This window comes from Paramacrobiotus metropolitanus, unplaced genomic scaffold (genome assembly GCF_019649055.1).
Source record: "Paramacrobiotus metropolitanus isolate TYO unplaced genomic scaffold, Prichtersi_v1.0 Parri_scaffold0000152, whole genome shotgun sequence".
NCBI lineage: Eukaryota > Metazoa > Tardigrada > Eutardigrada > Parachela > Macrobiotidae > Paramacrobiotus > Paramacrobiotus metropolitanus.
Genome location: NW_026570372.1, coordinates 243,421 through 263,553, shown reverse-complemented (window position 1 = coordinate 263,553; position 20,133 = coordinate 243,421). Strand labels below are relative to the sequence as shown.

The 20,133-nt window shown below is 46.0% G+C and overlaps 2 protein-coding genes across 5 annotated transcripts; both read right to left on the bottom strand.

Moving 5' to 3' along the window:
- Nucleotides 1-1,038: 1,038 nt before the first annotated feature.
- Nucleotides 1,039-11,950, bottom strand: LOC129599695 (collagen alpha-2(IV) chain-like). The gene is given in 34 exon segments (XM_055498006.1): nt 1,039-1,817; nt 2,016-2,308; nt 2,375-2,587; nt 2,653-2,760; nt 2,823-3,090; nt 3,151-3,284; nt 3,401-3,532; nt 3,811-3,915; nt 3,987-4,293; nt 4,358-4,491; nt 4,571-4,756; nt 4,825-5,076; nt 5,139-5,309; nt 5,372-5,485; nt 5,551-5,707; nt 5,993-6,207; nt 6,261-6,534; nt 6,583-6,792; nt 6,862-7,195; nt 7,197-7,344; nt 7,418-7,540; nt 7,600-7,699; nt 7,761-7,814; nt 7,873-7,971; nt 8,033-8,149; nt 8,209-8,319; nt 8,379-8,456; nt 8,518-8,580; nt 8,645-8,722; nt 8,801-8,899; nt 8,958-9,020; nt 9,089-9,186; nt 9,327-9,468; nt 11,539-11,950. Coding segments are annotated over 34 exon segments (5,466 nt in total). The 5' UTR covers nt 11,644-11,950; the 3' UTR covers nt 1,039-1,436.
- A 938-nt stretch (nt 11,951-12,888) lies between these two features.
- On the bottom strand, nt 12,889-19,186 carry LOC129599670 (fibroblast growth factor receptor 4-like). Of its 4 annotated transcripts, none has more exons than XM_055497977.1 (11): nt 17,459-18,212; nt 17,188-17,333; nt 16,868-17,006; nt 16,581-16,798; nt 15,497-16,157; nt 14,514-14,818; nt 14,258-14,380; nt 14,127-14,197; nt 13,736-13,942; nt 13,568-13,661; nt 12,889-13,240 (listed from the first exon to the last, which is right to left on the bottom strand). In XM_055497977.1, the coding sequence occupies exons 1-11, from the start codon at nt 17,484-17,486 to the stop codon at nt 13,142-13,144; spliced, it is 2,091 nt and encodes a 696-aa protein (XP_055353952.1). In that variant the 5' UTR covers nt 17,487-18,212; the 3' UTR covers nt 12,889-13,141. The 4 variants fall into 4 exon arrangements, with proteins under 4 accessions (XP_055353952.1, XP_055353947.1, XP_055353948.1 ...); XM_055497972.1 differs by lacking the exon at nt 17,459-18,212 and adding an exon at nt 18,254-19,186 and having other exon boundaries at nt 12,891-13,240; XM_055497973.1 differs by lacking the exon at nt 17,459-18,212 and adding an exon at nt 18,254-19,185 and having other exon boundaries at nt 12,893-13,240; nt 13,736-13,900.
- Between the last annotated feature and the right edge of the window lie 947 nt (nt 19,187-20,133).

Genomic DNA, 20,133 nt, shown 5'->3' with positions numbered 1-20,133 from the left:
TCCGTTGCTTTCCCACGGAGGTTCAAGCGATCGGGTTTTCCTTTGAGAAGGACAAATGCTTCGAAATATCAGTACTTTAGTCACAGATGCTCCTAATAATTACTCACATACAGATACATGTACAGTAATATTATCGTGATTTTGGTTTTCTTGCTCTATCAGGAAACAACATGCCAGACTCGTTAGCTCACTTGATCTGTTTGATCTTTCCGTCCAATCTGGCGGTGCGATGAATTATACATGATTTTCGATTTTTTTTGTTAGTCGCAACTCTCTACACTCGCGCGAAATGAGCTGCTAATTTAAGTTTGCAGCGCTAAAGCAAGTTACATAGTATAAATATTTCGTTCTATGCGGTTAATACATATGCGAGCGCACACTGCACAGCAGAGTTTAAAATTCAATTACTCGTAATAACTAATAAATTATCGCTATGGTAAACATCATTAGCGGGAACGATTTTTCGCCAATGCAGTGACCAGATGAAGGGTCGTTTTGGTAGTAGTGTTTGCAGAGGGAAGCCCTCACCATCATTCTTTTCGAAAAGGGATTAGCGCTAGCCACTAAGGAACGGACGTACTCGTGGCGAGAAGTAAATTCGTTAGTGGCTTGTGCTATTCGTCTCACTATTCCTCTCTTTTTTGCTTTTACCTTTTACCAGTCTCGCAAGCATGTGCCGGCTCAGCTCTATTTCGGAGTCGGACATAGGACAGATGCTAGACGATTAACATCGGCTAACAGAAAGGTCAAAAATGCTCTCAGCGGGACGATCAATAAAATTTTTGCTACGCGAATTCACTAGTTGCCACCTGAAAGTTCGGTTCAAGTGCGGCTTACCATTACCAGTGTAGCAAGTCACTTACCGTCAGTTTGCTCGTAATTTCTACAATATTTTTTTCGTTTCAGCCCGTTTCCCTGCAGTCAAGACTCAAGGACAACTGCCATGATAGTAATAATATTACTATAGCAAAACAAGCATGTGATAACTGTAGCTCGTTAAATGCCAAAGCGTCTCAATTTCAAACCACTGAATGGCATTAATTTTAAATTTTTAATGTACTTAGCTAACACGAGGTCAAATGCATAACGAAGTGGATCAGGCGATACAGACAATTCTCAGGAAACATCATTAACAACTTACAAAAAGCCTTTGTCAGTGAATAGAAACCTTTGGAAGCACAAATGCTCAAAATAAAAATGCAAGAAAAAAATCCTTTTGACCAACTTGACTCTCCAGAACGCCCTTAACAAATGCCATTAATTTTGATCAAAAATCGAGACAAGCAGAAAAAATGCGCAAGAAAGTGAGCATAATGCAGCTATAGGCACCAAAGTGTAGTGTACAACAAAACAAAACCGGCAGTGAATAAAATCTGGCAATGATAACCCGTCTCTACTTATTCTTCCTATCACGTCTTAACGGTGACCTTTGAGTTTTAACCACGGCTGGCACTGAGGATGGCTGAGCGGTCCTGCGCAGCCGGTGGCCGTCCTTGTTGCCCTTGTTGTAGCGTGTGGGGCGGGACAAAGCGGTCCGGCGGCTGCTGTTGTCCAGCGGCCGCGCCGGAGATACGCCGACACACTTGGCACCGGCTAATCTTGGCCCGGACATCGCCGGCTTTGAGAGTCTGCGGACGGGGTTTACTCCACTGTTGCTGCTCCTCTTGAACTGTCATCCAGAAGCTGAGAGTGGTGGCGAAGTAGTTGCAGCCGCCCGTGCCGTGGCACTCGATGAAGGGAGAGGCACGGAATTCCTGTAGGCAACTGCCGGGTGACACGAGGCTCTGACCGTTGCCCTCTGCGCCGGCTGCGCTGTGCTGTAATGGAAAAAAATGTGGTTAGTATAAAGTAATACTTTATCGAAACACAACAAGTAAAACTAAGAAAAAATAATTTCCATGTTACATCAAAATATATACCATACCGGCTTTTGTACAGTAGTTTATCAATTGTGAAAAATTCAACGGATGTAGCATTTTCTTCCAGTTTATTACAGTTATCGGCAAAAGTCTTACCATGGCAAAGGAGTAGCCGGAGTACATTCCCTGCCATCCAGCCGGGCACTGCGGCACATATAGTGACTGACTGTGGACGGCGATCATCTGTGTTTCTGTTTCGCATACAGCACAACGGCTGATGAACGGCTGAATGGCTTGTCCGTAGATGTTCTCCATACTCATGGGCATGGGTGCTTCGGTCGACAACCAGTAGCTGTAATCGGCGCGGTTGGCATAATTGCACTGGTTCAGGATGGAGCAGAACATGAACGGAGCAGTGCTGAACTTCTTCATGCAGCTGCCGGGAGCGCCTAATAAGGAAAATACGTAATGTATATTATGTATTCATGCAAATTTGTCTGCGAATGTGACCTTACCAAGATCTTGACCAGCGGCGCGCGAATTTCCTTGTATAAAGAGCAACGAATACCCAGTCCACAGAGCACTGGTACCAGCCGGGCAGCGCGGTACCACCGCGGTCTGACTGTGGATAGCGTACAAGAATCCGCGGGGTCTGGGGGGCGGGCCGGCATCGCCAGGGCGACCCGGCAGACCCGGTCGACCGTCATAACCATCCTGACCCGGTGCTCCTGCAGACATAACATAAGGTAGTATTGACACAATATTATTTTCGTATACTGTTTGAACCCCGTACCGCGTGATCCAGGTTGTCCATCCTGTCCAGCACCACCTGGAATACCAGGTCTACCAGGGAAGCCATTGATACCGCGATCTCCCATAACTCCCTTCGGACCCGGACCACCTGAGCGATGAAGCATGGTGCTGTAGTTTTCAAATAATGCAAAAGGCGAAGTCTTTGCCTACCCTGGAAACCAGGTGCACCGGGCTGACCATTGGCTCCGTTATCTCCATCGTCTCCCTTATCGCCTTTAAGCCCCGGTATGGGTGGAAGTTGTTGCGCATCGGGACCGGGCTCTCCACGGTCACCCTTGCGACCGGGTATACCTGGTGCACCAGGAGTACCAGGGCCACCGCCATCACCAGTCATGCCCTTAAGACCCGGAGCACCTGGGTAACCATCATCGCCACGGGCGCCTTTCAGACCAGGGAAGCCAGGTTGTCCTGGTCGGCCCTGATAAATGCGCACGTATTATGTTATTTAAGTTGAAGGCCAAGAGTCGTTCATACATACCCCGTCGCCTCTGAAACCTTTGGCACCTTCCAGACCAGGCGGAGATGGGGGTCCGGGATAACCTTGGTCACCTTTCGGGCCCTTGAGCCCAGGCAGGCCGCTGTCACCGGGCAGACCGTCAGCTCCAGGCAGACCTTTAATACATACCATGCAGTCAACTTACTGTAATGGGTCATGTGCATGTATGCGAAAAGGTCACCGAAGTCTAACAGCTGATGAGAATAAATATGAATAATATGCTGCTTCGTACCGGGAGCACCGAAACCACCGGCGTCGCCTTTGAATCCTTTAGGACCAGTACCGCCTCCTAAAACGTCTCCAGGACGTCCAGGAGTTCCAGGACGCCCCTGGTAACCCTGATCTCCCTTTGCACCACCGAAACCTGTTTATACATTGTGGCATATTAGTTTGGAAATGCAATTAGAAAACACTCGAATGCAATTAAGTAATACAATAATTATTTTTGTTTCGCTTTACGCATTAGCGCAGGCGTATTGGCAGGCGTACGGCTTTGTACTGGTTGTTGCCGAATAGAAGTTTGCTTTTTGTTACAATGTTCTTTGTATGCAGACACGACCAGGGCGCAAACTGCCATATTTGCTTGCTACACTGGTTACTTCATTAACGCGTAACAAGGAACCAGGCATACTAAGTACTAACCAGGCGCTCCAGGAATACCAGGTCTACCAGCGTCACCACGTGCTCCCTTGGGAGAAATTCCGGGTATGCCGTCCTCTCCGGGATAACCATCCTTACCAGGCGCACCTGAAAAAGTTCATATCCTTTTTCTGATGATCTGCTGTATTAGATTGAAAAAATAAGCTTTTTCAAAGTACCTGGTGCGCCTCGAACACCGGGCAAGCCTGGACGTCCAGGAATACCAGCATTTCCAGCCATTCCCTTCGCTCCCGGGAAACCCGGTAGACCATCGTCACCGCGTGCTCCCGGTCCACCGGGCAATCCCGGACGTCCCGTGTCTCCTCGTCGTCCCACAAATCCAGGGCGACCCGGCAGACCAGGTCCGCCGTCGTCTCCTTTGGCACCTTTACCACCCGGTCCACCGGGCAGACCTGGCTGTCCGGGCATACCGGAATGGCCGCGTGGACCTTTCGTACCCGGCAGGCCAGCGCCACCGTCATCACCCTGTTACAACGAAATCGCCTTCGTCAGACAAAAGCATGTATGCGCAACAACAAACGTAGCATACCGCAGGTCCAGGCGCTCCTGGTCGGCCAGGGGCTCCAACTTCACCTCGAGCTCCCTTCTGGTTTTGGCCTCCAGGAACACCGGGTGCACCGTCGAAACCGCGGTCTCCACGCTCTCCTTTGATACCCTCAACACCTACAAAAAAGTAAAAAAAGTTGTACCGGTGACCTCCAGTAAGTGTAATTCACAGATACAACTAACACTATATACCAACCTGGCGCTCCAGGAATACCGCCGTCACCAACTTCACCCTTGCGGCCGAAGTAACCAGGCTGACCAGGGCGGCCAGGGAAGCCTTTAGCGCCTTCCGCTCCCGGATAGACAATTCCGTTCTCACCGCGCATACCCTTGACGCCAGCGAAACCGGGTTGTCCAGGTCGACCAGGGTTACCAGGGAATCCTAGACGAGTAAAACGATACTGTGTTATAGTGGCACTGTCTGGTTGGGAGATGGAGCTGCTGATTTACCATCTTGTCCGCGATCTCCCTTGAAACCGCGAAGCCCTTCCCCACCGGATTCACCCGGCCTGCCCTGCAGACCAGGCAGACCGGGAGTACCGGCCATGCCTTTGGCACCCGGGTAGCCTGGTCGTCCGGCGAGTCCCGGAAGTCCCTCGTCGCCCGCCATGCCCTTGGCTCCCGGATTGCCGGGCACTCCAGGCGGCGCTTGTGAACTTGGTAGGCCTTGCTGTCCTTCGTCACCTTTGAAGCCTTTCGGACCTGTTGCAAATACAACATAGTGAGTTGGGAACATTTTAGTAATAAAATAACAAAATACTAACCAGCTGCTCCAGGAGCTCCGTTAAATCCGGGAGTTCCGGGTCTGCCTCTAATACCCGGAGCTCCAGGTCGGCCAGGCATTCCATCACCACCGTAATCTCCTTTGTAGCCCTTCGGACCATCCAACCCGGGAACACCGTCCTGGCCTCGCTGTCCCTTTAAGCCAGGGTAACCTGTGGTACCCATTTAATTATTGACGAAAACCAAAAATTAACGAGTGAACGTCCAGACTAACCGGGTTGCCCAAACTCTCCAGGGAAACCCTTGGGACCGACGGGAGCATTAAGAGCCTCGCCTGCATCACCTTTCGGTCCGGCCAAACCGGGTGCACCGGGGCGTCCTTGGCCACCTGTTAGAAACAGTTTTCCTTGGTTACATTAGTTGTTGGTGCCAGCTCCAATAAATCCGTATTACCTGGCTGTCCTGGCAGGCCAGGACGGCCTGAGAGACCGGGCAATCCTGGTCCACCGTCATCTCCGGCTGCGCCAGCGGCTCCCTTTGGGCCGGCGTAACCTGGTAATCCGGGCATGCCTTCGGTACCGATTCCTGTGCCGTCTTCGCCACGGTCTCCCTAAGTTAGCAATACAGTATTCTATGTAATCTTACATGTGATTTACAAGCGCACCGTACGTTATGCGCAAAACCATATGTAATACGCTGTGATTATTTGTACAGAGTGCATATCTACTTTATAATTGTACATAAATCGCTGTACGTACTATGTATGGTACGAGTATAATGTTTTACAGGTAATACTAGTATCACCAAGGAAGCCACGTTTTACATGTCAATATTCTAGCTTTACATGTCGAAAGTTTCTTCGCTCCAAGTCTTTTAAAGTATTTAACAATCTTACCTTAATACCGGGTACTCCGGGTAAACCCGGCATTCCCCGGCGACCTGGTAGTCCCGGCATCCCGGAAAAGCCTTCGTCGCCTTTAACGCCTCCTGCACCCTTAGCTCCAATTTGACCGGGCTGTCCTTGTCCGCCAGGGTAACCTTCATCACCAGCGGCTCCTTTCCATCCTGGAGTGCCATCGCGACCAGCATCTCCTTTGGCACCCTTAGCTCCTGCATGCTATCAACTTGTAAACAGTTTTAAATGTGACTGATCTCCCCATTACCGTTAAAGCCATTGCGACCAGGCAGACCGGGGAAACCTCTATCGCCTCTCTCGGCTTCCAGGCCATCCCAGCCCCACATATCACCCGGCTGACCTTTCAGACCTTTCACACCGTCCAACCCGCGCGGACCCGGGCGACCTTGAGAGCCCTTGCGGCCTTGTGGCCCGGCGACGTCCGAAGGTCCTTGCTCTCCCGGTGGACCCTGGTTGCCGGGTCGACCGGGGGTACCCGGAAGACCGGGAAAACCGGCTGAACCAGCATCGCCCAAGTCTCCCTGCATAATAAAACTGAGTCAAAGCGTTGGAAGCACTGCCATTGCAACTATTTCACCTTGGCTCCATGGTCTTCCGGGAGCTCCGGTAAGTCCGGGATAACCAGGCCCGCCTGGGCGACCACGTGGTCCCGGTGCACCGCCCATTCCAGCATCCCCTTTCGAGCCCTTCGTTCCAGGCGGCAGTGGAGGGAAGATGACGATACCCGGTTCACCGGCGTCACCTTTAGCGCCGCGGACACCGTTCAGTCCATCAACACCCTGTTGATAATTTTTCAGCCTGTACCATGTACATTCGGGATGTGCCTTTACGAAGTAATCGGATATTACCTTTTCACCATCACCTCCGCGTTTGCCTTGGTAACCAGGTTGACCGCGGCGGCCGGCAAGACCAGCCAAGCCCGGTGCGCCCAGAAGTCCAGGTTGGCCGGGAAGACCAAAGTCACCGCGGTCACCTTTGTATCCCGGAGCTGATCCACGGCAAACGCCACAGTCGTCACCCCGATCACCCTTGTTTCCATCTCGTCCGGGTTGGCCTTCCGGTCCACGGGATCCCATCTCACCCAGCAAGCCTTTGCTGCCGGGCCAACCAGGCGAATGCTCAGTCCACGTGCGTCCAGGTTCGCCCTTTTCTCCAGAGAATCCACGTTCTCCGACCATACCCTTTTGGCCCGAGGGCACCCGGGCGGCCACCACGACCCGGATATCCAGGGGTTCCGAGACTGGTTTCACCAATCGGGCCCTTGTCACCGACTGGGCCCTGCTCGCCTGGAGTTCCTGGCTCGCCGGGAATTCCATCAGCGCCGGGTATACCTTTATCATATCATAAATTATTATTATTGAAATATTAAACGGCGATAAACTTTAACGTCGGACAAAAACTTACCGTCGTCACCATAGTCTCCGGGGAATATCGCACCAGGAAGACCGGGACGACCTGCTTGACCATCTACACCAGGGGTGCCCTGTTCACCACGCGGACCCTCCGCTCCCGGCCGACCTTGGCGACCTATAAAGATACAATGCTGGAGTGCGTGTCACCCAGTATATCTTTTGCAGGCGCGTTACCGGGATAGCCTCTGTCTCCTTTGAATCCCTGCTCTCCAGGAGGTCCTGGTGGTCCCACTGGACTGCCGCCTTGGTCATAGGTTGTCAGACCGGGTGAACCCTTTTTCAGAAATATCCTTTCAGTCACATATTTTTGTATAGAGAGACAGAACTTTTATTACCGCGTCTCCTGGATAACCTCGTCGACCTGGTTCACCGGCAAAACCTTTGCTTCCCTGCAGAGCAACTGACGCGTCTTTGACCTTCAAAACTTGAGGATTAATTTTGCGTTACCAGTTCGCCTTTAGCACCATCCAAACCGGGCAGACCGGGATAGCCAGAGTGACCTTTGAAACCAGGTGCACCCATTGGCCCGTCCTTGCCAGTTTTGCCCTGCAAACATTTAGGTTCACAAAGCAATTACCAAAACTGAATAAAATAAAGCAAAACATACTTGTGGACCTGCATCACCGATAGCGCCTTTCTCTCCTTTTCGACCAGAAAACCCGGGTCGTCCTGATTCACCCGGATTTCCAGGGCGCCCAGGAAGCCCATCATCTCCCATGGAACCCTGGTTAACAAAGCAAAACTATCAGTAGCCGAAGCAAATAGGAAAACCGGCGTTCTTACTTTTTCACCGGGTGCACCATCCGGCGCCTGAACGTATGCCACATTGTCACCTATAGGACCGGGCTGCCAACCTTGTGTATGACCTGGTCTGCCTTGTTGGCCGGGAACACCCTGTGTCGAGCAGAAAAAATTGCATAAAACTGGCGAACAAAGCATGGCTTCAAACGTACCCGGTCTCCAGGTTCACCACGTCGTCCAATACCGGGCAATCCAGGTGGACCAGGATTGCCTGCGGGTCCGGGGATGCCCTGTAACAAGTTATTAAACCATATAATAGTCTGGCAAAATCGTTGTGTGGGTTTCGCTAACCGGTCGGCCTGGTTGTCCTCTTGGTCCTACTGGTCCGTCGCGGCCCGGTTGACCCGGAGGTCCCTGTGAAAAGAAAGCGTCCTTATATTTGTCGGAAGACTTTATATGTTTTAATCGAGCGCCTTACCGGTCTTCCGGCGAAACCAGGCGTCCCGGCGTTTCCCTTAGTGCCATCCGAATTGATGCCACCATCGCCGGCATCGCCCTACCAAACCAACATTTAATCACAGATCATTAGGGAATGTTCCTGCACAAATGAGAGCCAGTGGTTACGGTTACGTACCTTTATTCCCTTTGGTCCAACGTAACCTGGGTAACCCGGAGCACCATCCTGTCCAGGCGGACCGTAGCCTCCCGGAAGTCCAGGAGCACCAGGAGCGCCCTGCTCGAAAACACATGCGTGAATCAAAGCGTACGGCACGGGAAACTGGAAGCCTTACATCAGTGCCGTTGCATCCATCAATACCGGGGTTACCTCGCGGTCCTTCCAGACCCATGAGACCCTAAAGCCACAAATGCAGCGATTAGACATATGCCGTTTTGAGTCAATCGATACGAGTGATGGTCTTACATCCATGCCAGGAGGTCCTTGCGCACCGGACTGACCAGAATCACCACGTTGACCTTTCTGTCCGATAGATCCCGCATCTCCCCTTTCACCACCAAGACCTGGGCACATTGACCAATAAAAAATAATTTCGAATATCTGTATACACCCCTAAAATAGTGAATCCAAAGAATAATAAAGAGACGTTATCGAATTTTGTGTAGCGAAATAAAAGCGTTTCTGTTTGTACAGGTGCCGATACCTGGACGGCCTGGTGGACCTTCCAAACCAAGATAACCCGGAGCACCGGGTGGGCCTTGCAGGCCCGGCAAGCCGAAAGCGCCCGCTTCGCCCTTGCTTCCGTAACATTTGCACTGCTGAGGTTGAGCACATCCTTCACAAACCTGTAAATATATACAAAATACATGTCGCAGACACCGAAACAAGGACTTTATAAAATCATTATATCATGTGCATTACTCGATAAACACAGTGAGGCGATGGGAATTTTAGAGTTTAACCGATTGACGGTGGTGTCTACTGTAAAAGTTACTGATGCGGCCATGGCACACTGTGCCGCACGTTTTTTTCTTGAGCCACCGCCACCGTGAAAGTCAAATATTTACCTTGCACCATTGCACTTATAATTAAACGTATTGTGTATATTCTCCGTGTTTGTTAAATAAAATGAAATCTTCAAATTAAAAACTGTTAGCTTCAAAAACAGTTTAGAATTATCAAGGGAATGGTCAATTACTCTTCAAAGACAAATTTTTATATACATATATCGAACTTGCGAGCTAAGGAGCAAAAACAAGGTAAAGAATAGTACTGAGGTCTTTTATTCTCATTTTCGGTATCTAAGAAGAGATTGCCTGTATCTGTACTCTGTATGTAGGAAGAGTTGTCAAATCAAATGCAACTACACCGCCAGAATTTTTTTAAAGTTCTGGAACTGCTATACGTATGCTTTTTCCACAGATATTTGTACCGAATATGAATTATACAGAACATGTATCAACACGTACGCAGCAAGTGAATAATAAAAAAGGGAGATAGTTTTAGTAAACAAACAAGCATTCTTCACTTGAACTGAAGTGAAAGAGAAACAATTACGCGCGTGCGCAAATCAAATTGCATTAGCAAAGTCAGCACTACCACCATTTCTTTGTTTTTTGACTGGTCGCGAGTCGGGGTGCCGGTTTGACAGACGTCATCTTGTTTCGTTATAGGTATCTGTTTATTGTTAACTAATACCCGGTACGTACCATTTTGATATATGTCGACCAATATTTTCGGGTAATGTTATTCTGCTGTTATGGCTTCGCTGCTATGTGCAGACAAAGTAATAGATTTTACGTTTGGAGATTACCCCGTTTATGCTTGCAAAATTATAGCAGTGTCTTCCTATGCCATCATCCGTAGCCGTATCGGTTGCAACATGCTCAGCTAATCAAACAATATAAATAGTAACGAAAAGATCTAATATTCATTGCCTGTAAACTTTTAAAATTCCAATTTAAAACTCGAAATACTTATTCATCTGGTTGGCCGAAGGGAAGCTGATGATTTGGACTTTTAGAAGCCTGCCTTACATTTTGACCCGACTGAATTGACTGTTTACATAATCTGGATGCTGCAGCAGAGGAGTTAAACATCGCTCATTTCTGCTTGGATCGCTTATCCTCCGAAACATTTCTTTCTTTTCAAATGAATGCAGTGATAGCTCGTCCAGCATATACGGCATTGCATATTGAAAATTACTGCATGGTTTATTCAAGCAGTATTAATATTATTAAAGATGTGGAATCAGATTAAAAAACAATGCGAACTACAGTAAGTAGTAGTAGGTATTATGCAGGCTACGCCCACATATGAGCACTTACTGTGACTATGATTGCGTACTGTATCTAAAATAAAAATTGTACGAGTAGTTATCTGCAACGCGCAAGCAGAACAAGGAACACATTAACTATGCACATATACAGTATAAAAAAAATTATTTTTAACAAAATTAGCGACGCTCTGTCAGAAAAACTAAACCATTACATAAGATAGGGCAGTAAAATGTGTGCGTGGAGTAAAATCAGTTTTAGTCCTAACAAGTAAGATGTTAGTTTTAAATTTTGTGTTAGATCCGCAAACAATCTTCGTGATTCCATTCAGCAAAGAGAACTTCACATCGCGTGAATTTTCATCATGTAAGAAACGTTTCAGCATCCGCTAGAATAAAATAACACAGGAAATCTGCCCTACTAACTGACTTTTCACATTCTCAAATACGCCGGTAATCAGCCAAGCAGACCGTAAAAATCAAATATTAGCCCATCGATCAAACGGTTGACACAGGCCCCACACAGGTAGCTGATAAAGGCCAGCCAAAATACAGCCGTCTTGAGCCGGCAAGGAGACACATTTGTCCAAACAAACCCGGCACATAAAAACAAAAAACCCCGCGCGCGCATGCAACTTACCACAGCGTCCACGGTCGATGAACGCGCTACAATCACCAAGACCACCACCACGGCCAGCCTTAATAACGGCCATAACGACAGGGAAAACCTGGAATCCATCGCCATGATTGCAGTCACAGAACGCCCGCCCGTCGCAACGGGCAGGTGAAGGGGCGCCGGTTGGTGACCTTTAGGAAGTTAATCCCAATGCGGTGTGTTCCACCATAGAAATCCCGCTACAACCCGGCACCGTAGAAAATCCACCCAAATAATCCGAAATTAAATTATCACCGTCTTGACAATGCCAATGAATAAGAGAAAAATCCCTGATAAGGATGGGAAAAGAGAGACGGTACTGTATACCGCTGTATATGCGCAACAGATTGAAGAATCTCTTTCCTCTCCTTGCGCACTCTCGTTCGGCTGCAGCTCGTTTGCTACATATGTGTTCCGAAATAGACCGGCCTGCTGCAGGCCTCCTCATGTCGAGGCCAGCGCCTGCGCACTAAACCCCGCCCCTTGCTGCCGCGATGCTGATACAGTTGCCGCTTGATGAGGAAGAGCGCGCGCGCAATATGAGCCGCGACGGCTGCTGATGCTGGCGCTGCCTTGTGTTTTAAAATTGTACAATTATCCTTCATAACTATGTTACGTTGTCTGCTGGGGAGATATGCTGCGCGAGCGGCGTCTTGGCGCGCAGTCTGTTTCTCTCTCTCATCCGACGGTCGCTCTGCTTTCGCGGTGGCTAAAGATGCGAAATGGATAAATATAACTTTTGGAGTAAAAATGAGGACACGCAGAATATGTGTGTTGTTGCTGTTATGGATAATCTATGCACAATTTTCCAATGCGGTCCAGATGTACATTTTGCCGGGTGTGTGTATTAAGAAGCCAACGAGCGAGACTTTCTTATAGGATTACTGTTGCTCATTCGAGAAAAGTTTCTCTTTTAAGTTATTGGGATCAAGTAAGAAACAGGACCGTCATGGGCGATAGTTCGTTGTGGTAGCAATTTTGCAGTTTACTGTAATGGTACGTAAAATCACGTACAGCGGATCCTCAACGAGCACCAAATTACAAGACAAAAATCAATTACAATTACTTATTTACGTGTTCTAAGTTTTCATAACAGAACTTTCAAAACAAAATTTTGCCATTGACTAAAAAGCATGGGAACAGACAAATAGAAATTAGACTGATTTTGTGCTTTGTGAGCATTCTCTACATAGAAATATACGAAGAATAATGTTTTGTTGGTATTTACTCGTATTTGCCGATGAATAGCCCACGCTGGTTTCGGACATACATTTTGCTCGTAGTGTTTATTTTTGTTGTGGCGAAATCGAAAGGTATATACTGTATACAGATATACAGTACATACGCGCAGTATTATCCTCGCTTATTATGCTTTGCTATTTTTTGTCGACCATGGTAAATGCGTAAAAGAGATAGATAATTGCCAAAGTTAAATAGCAAATCGTGTTGGTATGATGCACTATTTTGTTTGCACAAATACAGTTTATTGGTTAACGAGAAAGTACAGCTTTGTAGTACAGTACAAACTTCAATAATAATATACACAGTAATGTTATCATGAAGAACGCCTCTTTTTTGTCCGGGCGGGCTAACTTGTGCGAACGATCTCGACGTATTCCTGGTTGCTTGTGGCACTCCTACCCGCGGCTTCACCGTTGAGCAAAGCGTAAGCATGACCGTGTGAATCCTACAAAAAACAAAACAACACCTGAATTTTTCAGATTACAATATTAACATGTTGCATGAACTTACTTCATATAAATAAAAGATAGCTCTCACTTTCGAAAACCAATCCAATATGTATAATACATATATTTTAAATTTTTATTATGGTCGGTTCACCTCACGGCACCTCCATTACAATATCAAAAATACTTATTCAGGTGCATTTCTACCCGGTATCTACTCTACTAATAATATTGTAAGTACATAATTATGTATAAATTATAATAAATGTACAATGCTCGCACTACAGTACACTATGCTCGCACTTACTGCATGTATTCGTACATACTTTATTGCACAGGGTATGAAACTGCTGTTCCAATTCAGTAAAGGTCGGCCGCATTGATGCATCATATAGCCAACAGGACTGCATTACACTGTACCTAAAAAGTGCCAAGTCCCTTTTGCAAGACTGCAAATTTAAATATATAAAAGCAAAGAAGCGTTTCCGGATTACATTTCGGGAGAACAATGCGGAGGTTGTGGTAACCGAGTGTGGTTGCTTAGAATGTTAACCATATCTGCACCGCTCTCTGCCACAATATTCCCTTCGGAAAATAAACTAAGATATGGTTCCTCTCCAAATGTTGCAATTTCCCAAAGAACAATCCCAAACGACCACCTAATCCGTATAGAGTTTTGTGTGGAGGATGCCGTTACGACGCTAGTATCATGAGGCATACATGATGCAGCTATACAAATTTGCGATTATACTCGATCTATTCGGTCAGATTCATCAGCTTTACAAGATTAGCGAACTAAACAAACCAAGAGCGTCTGCAGCTTTGACGACATTATAATGCAGCGAAAATCCGGGATTGGTGGTTAACAATAAGATACTGACTTACACATCGCTTTTAAAAGTGTAAATTGGTTGGCTCAACGATTCCGGAGCCATCCATTTGACCGGTAGCTTACGCTGTGAAGCACAGATAAACTGTTAGTGATGATTTTGTGCAAGAGTTTTGATCGTAATTACCTGGTGCTGCCAGCGATAATAATCCCTTTCAACAACAGGTCGGGACAGTCCGAAATCTGAGATTTTCAAAATCTTCTGGCCGTTGACCAGGACATTGCGCGCAGCCAAATCACGATGTACGACCTGAAAGTACATTATCGCTTACAGAAATGCTGGACTTGTTCCAGTTCGCAGTTTTATCCATCTTTTCTGCACTACGCTTTATAAAGCATCTTAAGTGAACACCAATCGCAGCCCGATAATTATTAACACTAACCCTTTTTATTTCAGAGAGATAATTCATTCCCTTTGCTATCTGCCATGAGAAATTTAAAAGGTCATCTGCTGATATTGAATCCTGATTCAACGGTTTCTCGTAATTCCAAAGGTTAACATCGTTCTGGTGTTGTCGAAGATAGCTTTTAAGGTTTCCGTTTGATGCGTATTCCGTTAACAAGCAAAATTTCTTGCGAATGATAGTGAATCCAAGGTATTTTAAGATGTTTTCGTGTGAATTGATGGTCTGCATTAAGCGGCACTCCTTTATTATATCCAGCAGATCTTGTTCTTCGGCTTCATTATCTGTCAGTATCGTACAAGAACATTAATACCTATGTAGATTATTCGACACCTGGGAAGCTCATGTACCGGTTAAAGAGGAAAACCGGTACTTGGTAACAAATTTGTGTAAGTACTGCGAAGTACATCGAAAACGCACTCATCCAGCGAAAAGGTTTCGCGCGCTCCAGTGCACTTTTTGCATTGTTTTGTGGCATTGTAGGGCTGAATGATTCGTATACAAATACAATGGCGTGAAAACTGTTTGTGCACGAAAACATAAGCTTGGGAAGTTATGGCTGCTAAAAAATTCCAAAACTTTTAAACGCATTCCGATGTACCATATGGACTTATGCATAAGTCTTCTTATGGACCGATCTTCTTCAAGTTTACCATATTAAAAGTGCCCATTACAGATAGTTTGAAGATACAAACCATTCGGCTAACAATCCATAAAACAATGCAAAAAAGTGTTTTGAAGTACGCGAAAGCGTAAGTTTTTGTGTATGTGCACGAATTTAATGCCATGTACCGGGTGATTCCCATTAAGGTTAGACTAGCACGGAGCTACGAAATACTGCTTTTCCGAAATTAAAAGCATGAAGTGTCAAGCTATAGCACTACGCAATTATAACTCATATCTAAAATTGCACAAAGTGGGAAATGATAATTCCTTCAAATAATGTAGCAACCGGAACTTGCCTTTCAGATGCTTTGCGGCAGCTTCCACTGCTTGGTGACCAGCTGACTTCACTATCGCTTCCCAAACAACACTATGAGCTCCTCTGCCGAGCTGTTTTTGGGTAAGTAGTACATCTTCTGGTGCGATCCACAAGTCGGTGCCGGGATGCACGTCTACCTGACTATTGAAGCGGCCATACTTTACACGGACACGTGTAGTTGGATTCGTCTGCTCAGACAAGAGTTCCTCTTTTTCGTGTGATTGGTCAGAATCGCTGTCTGACTCTTTTGAAGTCTCGGAAGTCTCCTCGGAGACCCGTATGGAAACTGGCGTATCTGGACACACAGGTAGGTAGTCTCTGTTCTCTACCATCGTTCGCACTGGACCAACCACCACATGCTGTCTGGGAGAGCGCTTGATGCGACGATATACAAAGCGTACCAAGAAGGCCCCCAAGACGACTACCAGCACAGTCAGTAAAGCGAATATTACTGGAAGCGTCCATGCCGACGCACTCTCCGTTGCTGGGAGCACAATAAGACAATACAGTAATTCGTGGGGCAATCTGACCGGTGACGATGTTTGGCCCGTTTCATTAGCCACACAGCGGTATACGCCAGCATGCTCCGGAGTAGCGTCTTGGATGTCGAAAAATTCACCGGACATGCCGAATCTCCAGTCCTATTGAGGAACGCTCAACTTATCCATATTCTGTTGCACCACCATGAATATTGCTCACGATAGTCATAACTTATGAGAGCAGAATCGTAAAAATGAAAACATTAGGCCATCTCTCTTGGTTGGCACTTGGCCACAAAGAAGATCATTGCAACTCCTTTACAACTGCACATTACTAGCTGACTTACTTTAGTTCATTACTCACTCGTAGCCGTATAATTCAGATACTGAAATTAATAGGATAAGGCCTTATACACCTTTAGGGCAAGCGGGCGGCGCTGTTTAGTTTTACATGTATAAGGCAGAGATAATTTGTGTTATTAAACAGATTAAGTTTTTCTTTCTTTCTGATATTGTTCACTCACTTTAATGAGCAGTAAAATACTTCCAAAAACAAACGTAATTGCAGTTCGTTTGAATACTTACCTGAACAGTGTGATAGATCGGTCCTGGATGGGTACAGTTTGGAGAAGGGTTAACTGTACGCTTTTCCCATTTTCGCTTTGTGTAAAAATCAGCGTGCCCTGCCATTTGGCTGCACCGCAGCTGACCGTTGCGGCCGACTACGACGTATGTGCTGCTGTTTACGCTAGGATCCTTTTCGCACGTTGGATGCTGGTCTATCTCCGTCTCTCTGCTAAAGCCTACCAAAAAGGAGCACTTGCTGAAATTCCGTTACATCTTATATGAAAACCAGAACGTAAACATCGTACCTAACAGAACGGTGAGCTGTCGTGTCTCGTAAAGAAATCCGCGTGACGTGTTCACCTTGCAGGTATAATTCCCCATGTCGGAGCAGGTAACATTATCAATGGATAGAAGCGAATCCTTGTCAGATAGGTGCACTCTCGCCTGTTTTAGAAGTAAAAATCGAAGTCACTAGGCATACACTGGCGCATATGCGGTTATTATATTGAGAACTTTAAATTGCGCTACTTAAAAACGTAAGCCGGGTTTTTCGGTGTCGAAAATTTTCTCGGGTCTTCCAGTGTTTTATTCAGTACTGATAAAAAGTGCTGAATGAAAAGCTTACGTTTTTCCATTCGCGCAGATTTCTGCCATCTTTGTCCCAGTGTACCGATGGATACTGAGGGTGACCCTCGGGCGCGCAAGACATGGTAAATCTTGTGCCTCTCGGCGCCGACTGCGGGCGTGGCACAATTGAATTCGAGTAGTAATCTGACAAGTAAAAATAAGGGCGTATTAATAACCAGAAAGAAATATTGGCAAAGAAAATGTTGTAAGACACTGGAGAAAGGAGAATCTGCCAACTGAACACACAAAAGTTCGACCATTAGTCTCACACTGCTTATTTGCCGCCAATGCGCACATGTCCCAGATAGAGTTTGTCTGAGGTGACCTTGCGAAAATTTGTGTCGATCTATCCAGAAAATAGAAGTTGCCGTACACAATGCGATTGTCGTATTATCGTTCTCAAAATAGAACAAAACGTCTTCAGGTAGAAAACTAGCTATAGTTCGCTTAATCATAATTAGCCTTGATTGTTTGGCGTGCCTAGTTTTACCGCCATTAACTATTGACAGAGTTAAAAAACTCTGTCTTCTGTTGAAGTGCAGCTCCAGTAGGTAGAGACAGATCAATCATACGCACCTATCTGTATGTGCTTGATACAGGATGCAGGTCACAATAACAATAATTATTATTTCTAGACAGAAATTTACAGCTGTAACTATATGTCGGCTTATTGTTCATACTACGGAGTACTATGTGGTACTATGTGGTACTCCGTTTTGTACTATTTACCATCCTGGTTCTGCATAACCAGCCGAGCAATTCGGTATAATAATCAGCTGATTTAATATTAATGCGACAGATACTGACGTATTTGTCGTATCTGTTCTCGTACAATACAACTTGTGCAATAGTGTCGCCATTAAGCAAGTTGAGCAGCTTTACTGCTTTTTGGAGACATTTCGTCATAAGCGTGCCTATTCGTTAATTACCATGCAAGCTCACTAGCTGCACGATTGGGCACTAATGAGAACGTACTTAAATCAACAACAGTGACTTATGCTGCCCTTGTTGCCTAAACACAGTAAATTCTGTAACAAATCGAACAGTTTGAGCGAACCACTGACCGTACGATATCTCTCCAACTGAATCCATAGAAATAAAGCTTAGTGAAGCAGGACGCTTGGTTGACCAAATAGCCGACGCGGCGAATGCTGCCATTCTGGTGTTTTTCGCCATTGCTTCTTCCTTTACTGAACGCACTTTCACAATTACGGAGATTCGCTTAGCAACTCCATCCGGGTAATGATTTGGTCGGTTACAGGAGTAATTGCCGCTATGTATTTTCGGAATCGCATTTACAACATGCAAGAAATTTTCACCAGTTGCGCTATTCCACTTTGTGCTCACATTCAGCGCCAGATACTCCTGTTGGTTCGATTGCCGCCATAGGCTTAATTCCTTTCCATGTATATACCATTGTACCGGGTGAATGAAGCCGCGAGTGGTCAACGTAAAGGGTTCCCCTTCTCGGACAAACATTTCCGCTATCTTGTTGTCCATGGTTTCTGCTTCAAGTTTGTGGCATTCAGCAAGCGTGATAATCATCGCAAGGCATATAATCCAGACCGATGCTTCCCTGGACAACAGAAACGCAATCTCCATTTTTTGGGCTAATAGTCAGCGATGTTTTACGGTGGATTCGTCAGATTTCCCACACAGTACATATGCGATGAAAGTGGACGAACATTTCAGCGGCTTTTGTAAACCGTTGGTAATTTCCTCAAACAAATAATACATCGCAGTTGAATTAAAGCCGGGATGTGCAACGCTGCATCTACCTGAGTAGCGGTTTTGGGCATTTCGTAGAAGTACCGTATTTGTTACGTATCTTCAGTCCATATTAAGCGGTTGCGGACTTTAGTATGTGCAAAAATTATCGGGTTCGACAGCGACCCGATCAACCACAAACTATTTGCATAATTGTTAACACAGTAAACAAAAGTTTAACAAACGGTACTTTCAACTACATATTTTCCAGTGCGCTGTCTTTGCTTTTAGGGCTGCCTTTTAGGTGTCTCCGTTATCTATCATATTGCATGGTCCCTGCTGCTGATACCAGTTTACGTACTACTACTAAAGTAATTATATATTTATAATGCACAATTTTGCACTTTAATCCGGCCTACGTTCATGATTTCATTACAACTGGTTCGGGTGCAAAACCGAGAAATCGGTCTTCAGTTGCAACTGCAAGCATGGTCAATACTGCAAGTTAGTTGAACCGATAATATTTATTTGCACACAAATAAGTAAAGTACATAGTCGTAGCTGATAACAGACGTACTACGCATTTCCTACCCAGAATGTAAACTTTGTGCAAACTGCCGAGACCAAAAAGTAACAATTTGTATATAAGCTGCATCTGTGAACTTCGGTCGTTTTGTGCCTTTGATAGAAAATTTGTGTAAACGGTAACGTGTCGTTTGTTCATACGGTAATGTAACCGACATATTACCGCAAAAAAGTCAAAAAAAAGTCTTCCCGAACGTATTAAGGATCTTCGCTTTGTTTCGGTTTGATTGTAGAGGCCAATATGCCAGGCGGAAGGAACCGGCTCACCATTATAATGACTTGGGATGGACAACAAATACGTTTCCGTCGAATTAAACTTTTATTAGTCTAATCAGTTATTTGGCCCGCACAATTACCGTTCTACATGCTGATACAATGCATATAACCTGACAACTGCAATATAAGTGCCAATAAAACTGATTTCGAATAAAGGTGTGGTATTTAATTAGTGCACGTATTACTATACCAATGTCAGGTGGCGTTTACAGAGCTCAGCGACAACTGACCTAATTAAATAAATCGGTGTTGCTGACAATGAAATCTCAGTAAAATTATTGTATTTCATATCTGTTCTTTTGTATACTCGCACAGATAAATCTCCGAAAGCAATCAACTCAATGTACCTGCACGGCTGCGCCTTAAACTTCCGGCC

Coding starts and splice junctions, on each gene's coding strand:
- LOC129599670 (XM_055497972.1), bottom strand. CDS start 18,791: ATGGAGATTGCGTTTCTGTTGTCCAGGGAAGCATCGGTCTGGATTATA. Junction 17,007..17,187: donor ATCTGCGCGAATGGAAAAAC/GTAAGCTTTTCA, acceptor CTTCTAAAACAG/GCGAGAGTGCACCTATCTGA. Junction 14,198..14,257: donor ATTATCGCTGGCAGCACCAG/GTAATTACGATC, acceptor TGTGCTTCACAG/CGTAAGCTACCGGTCAAATG.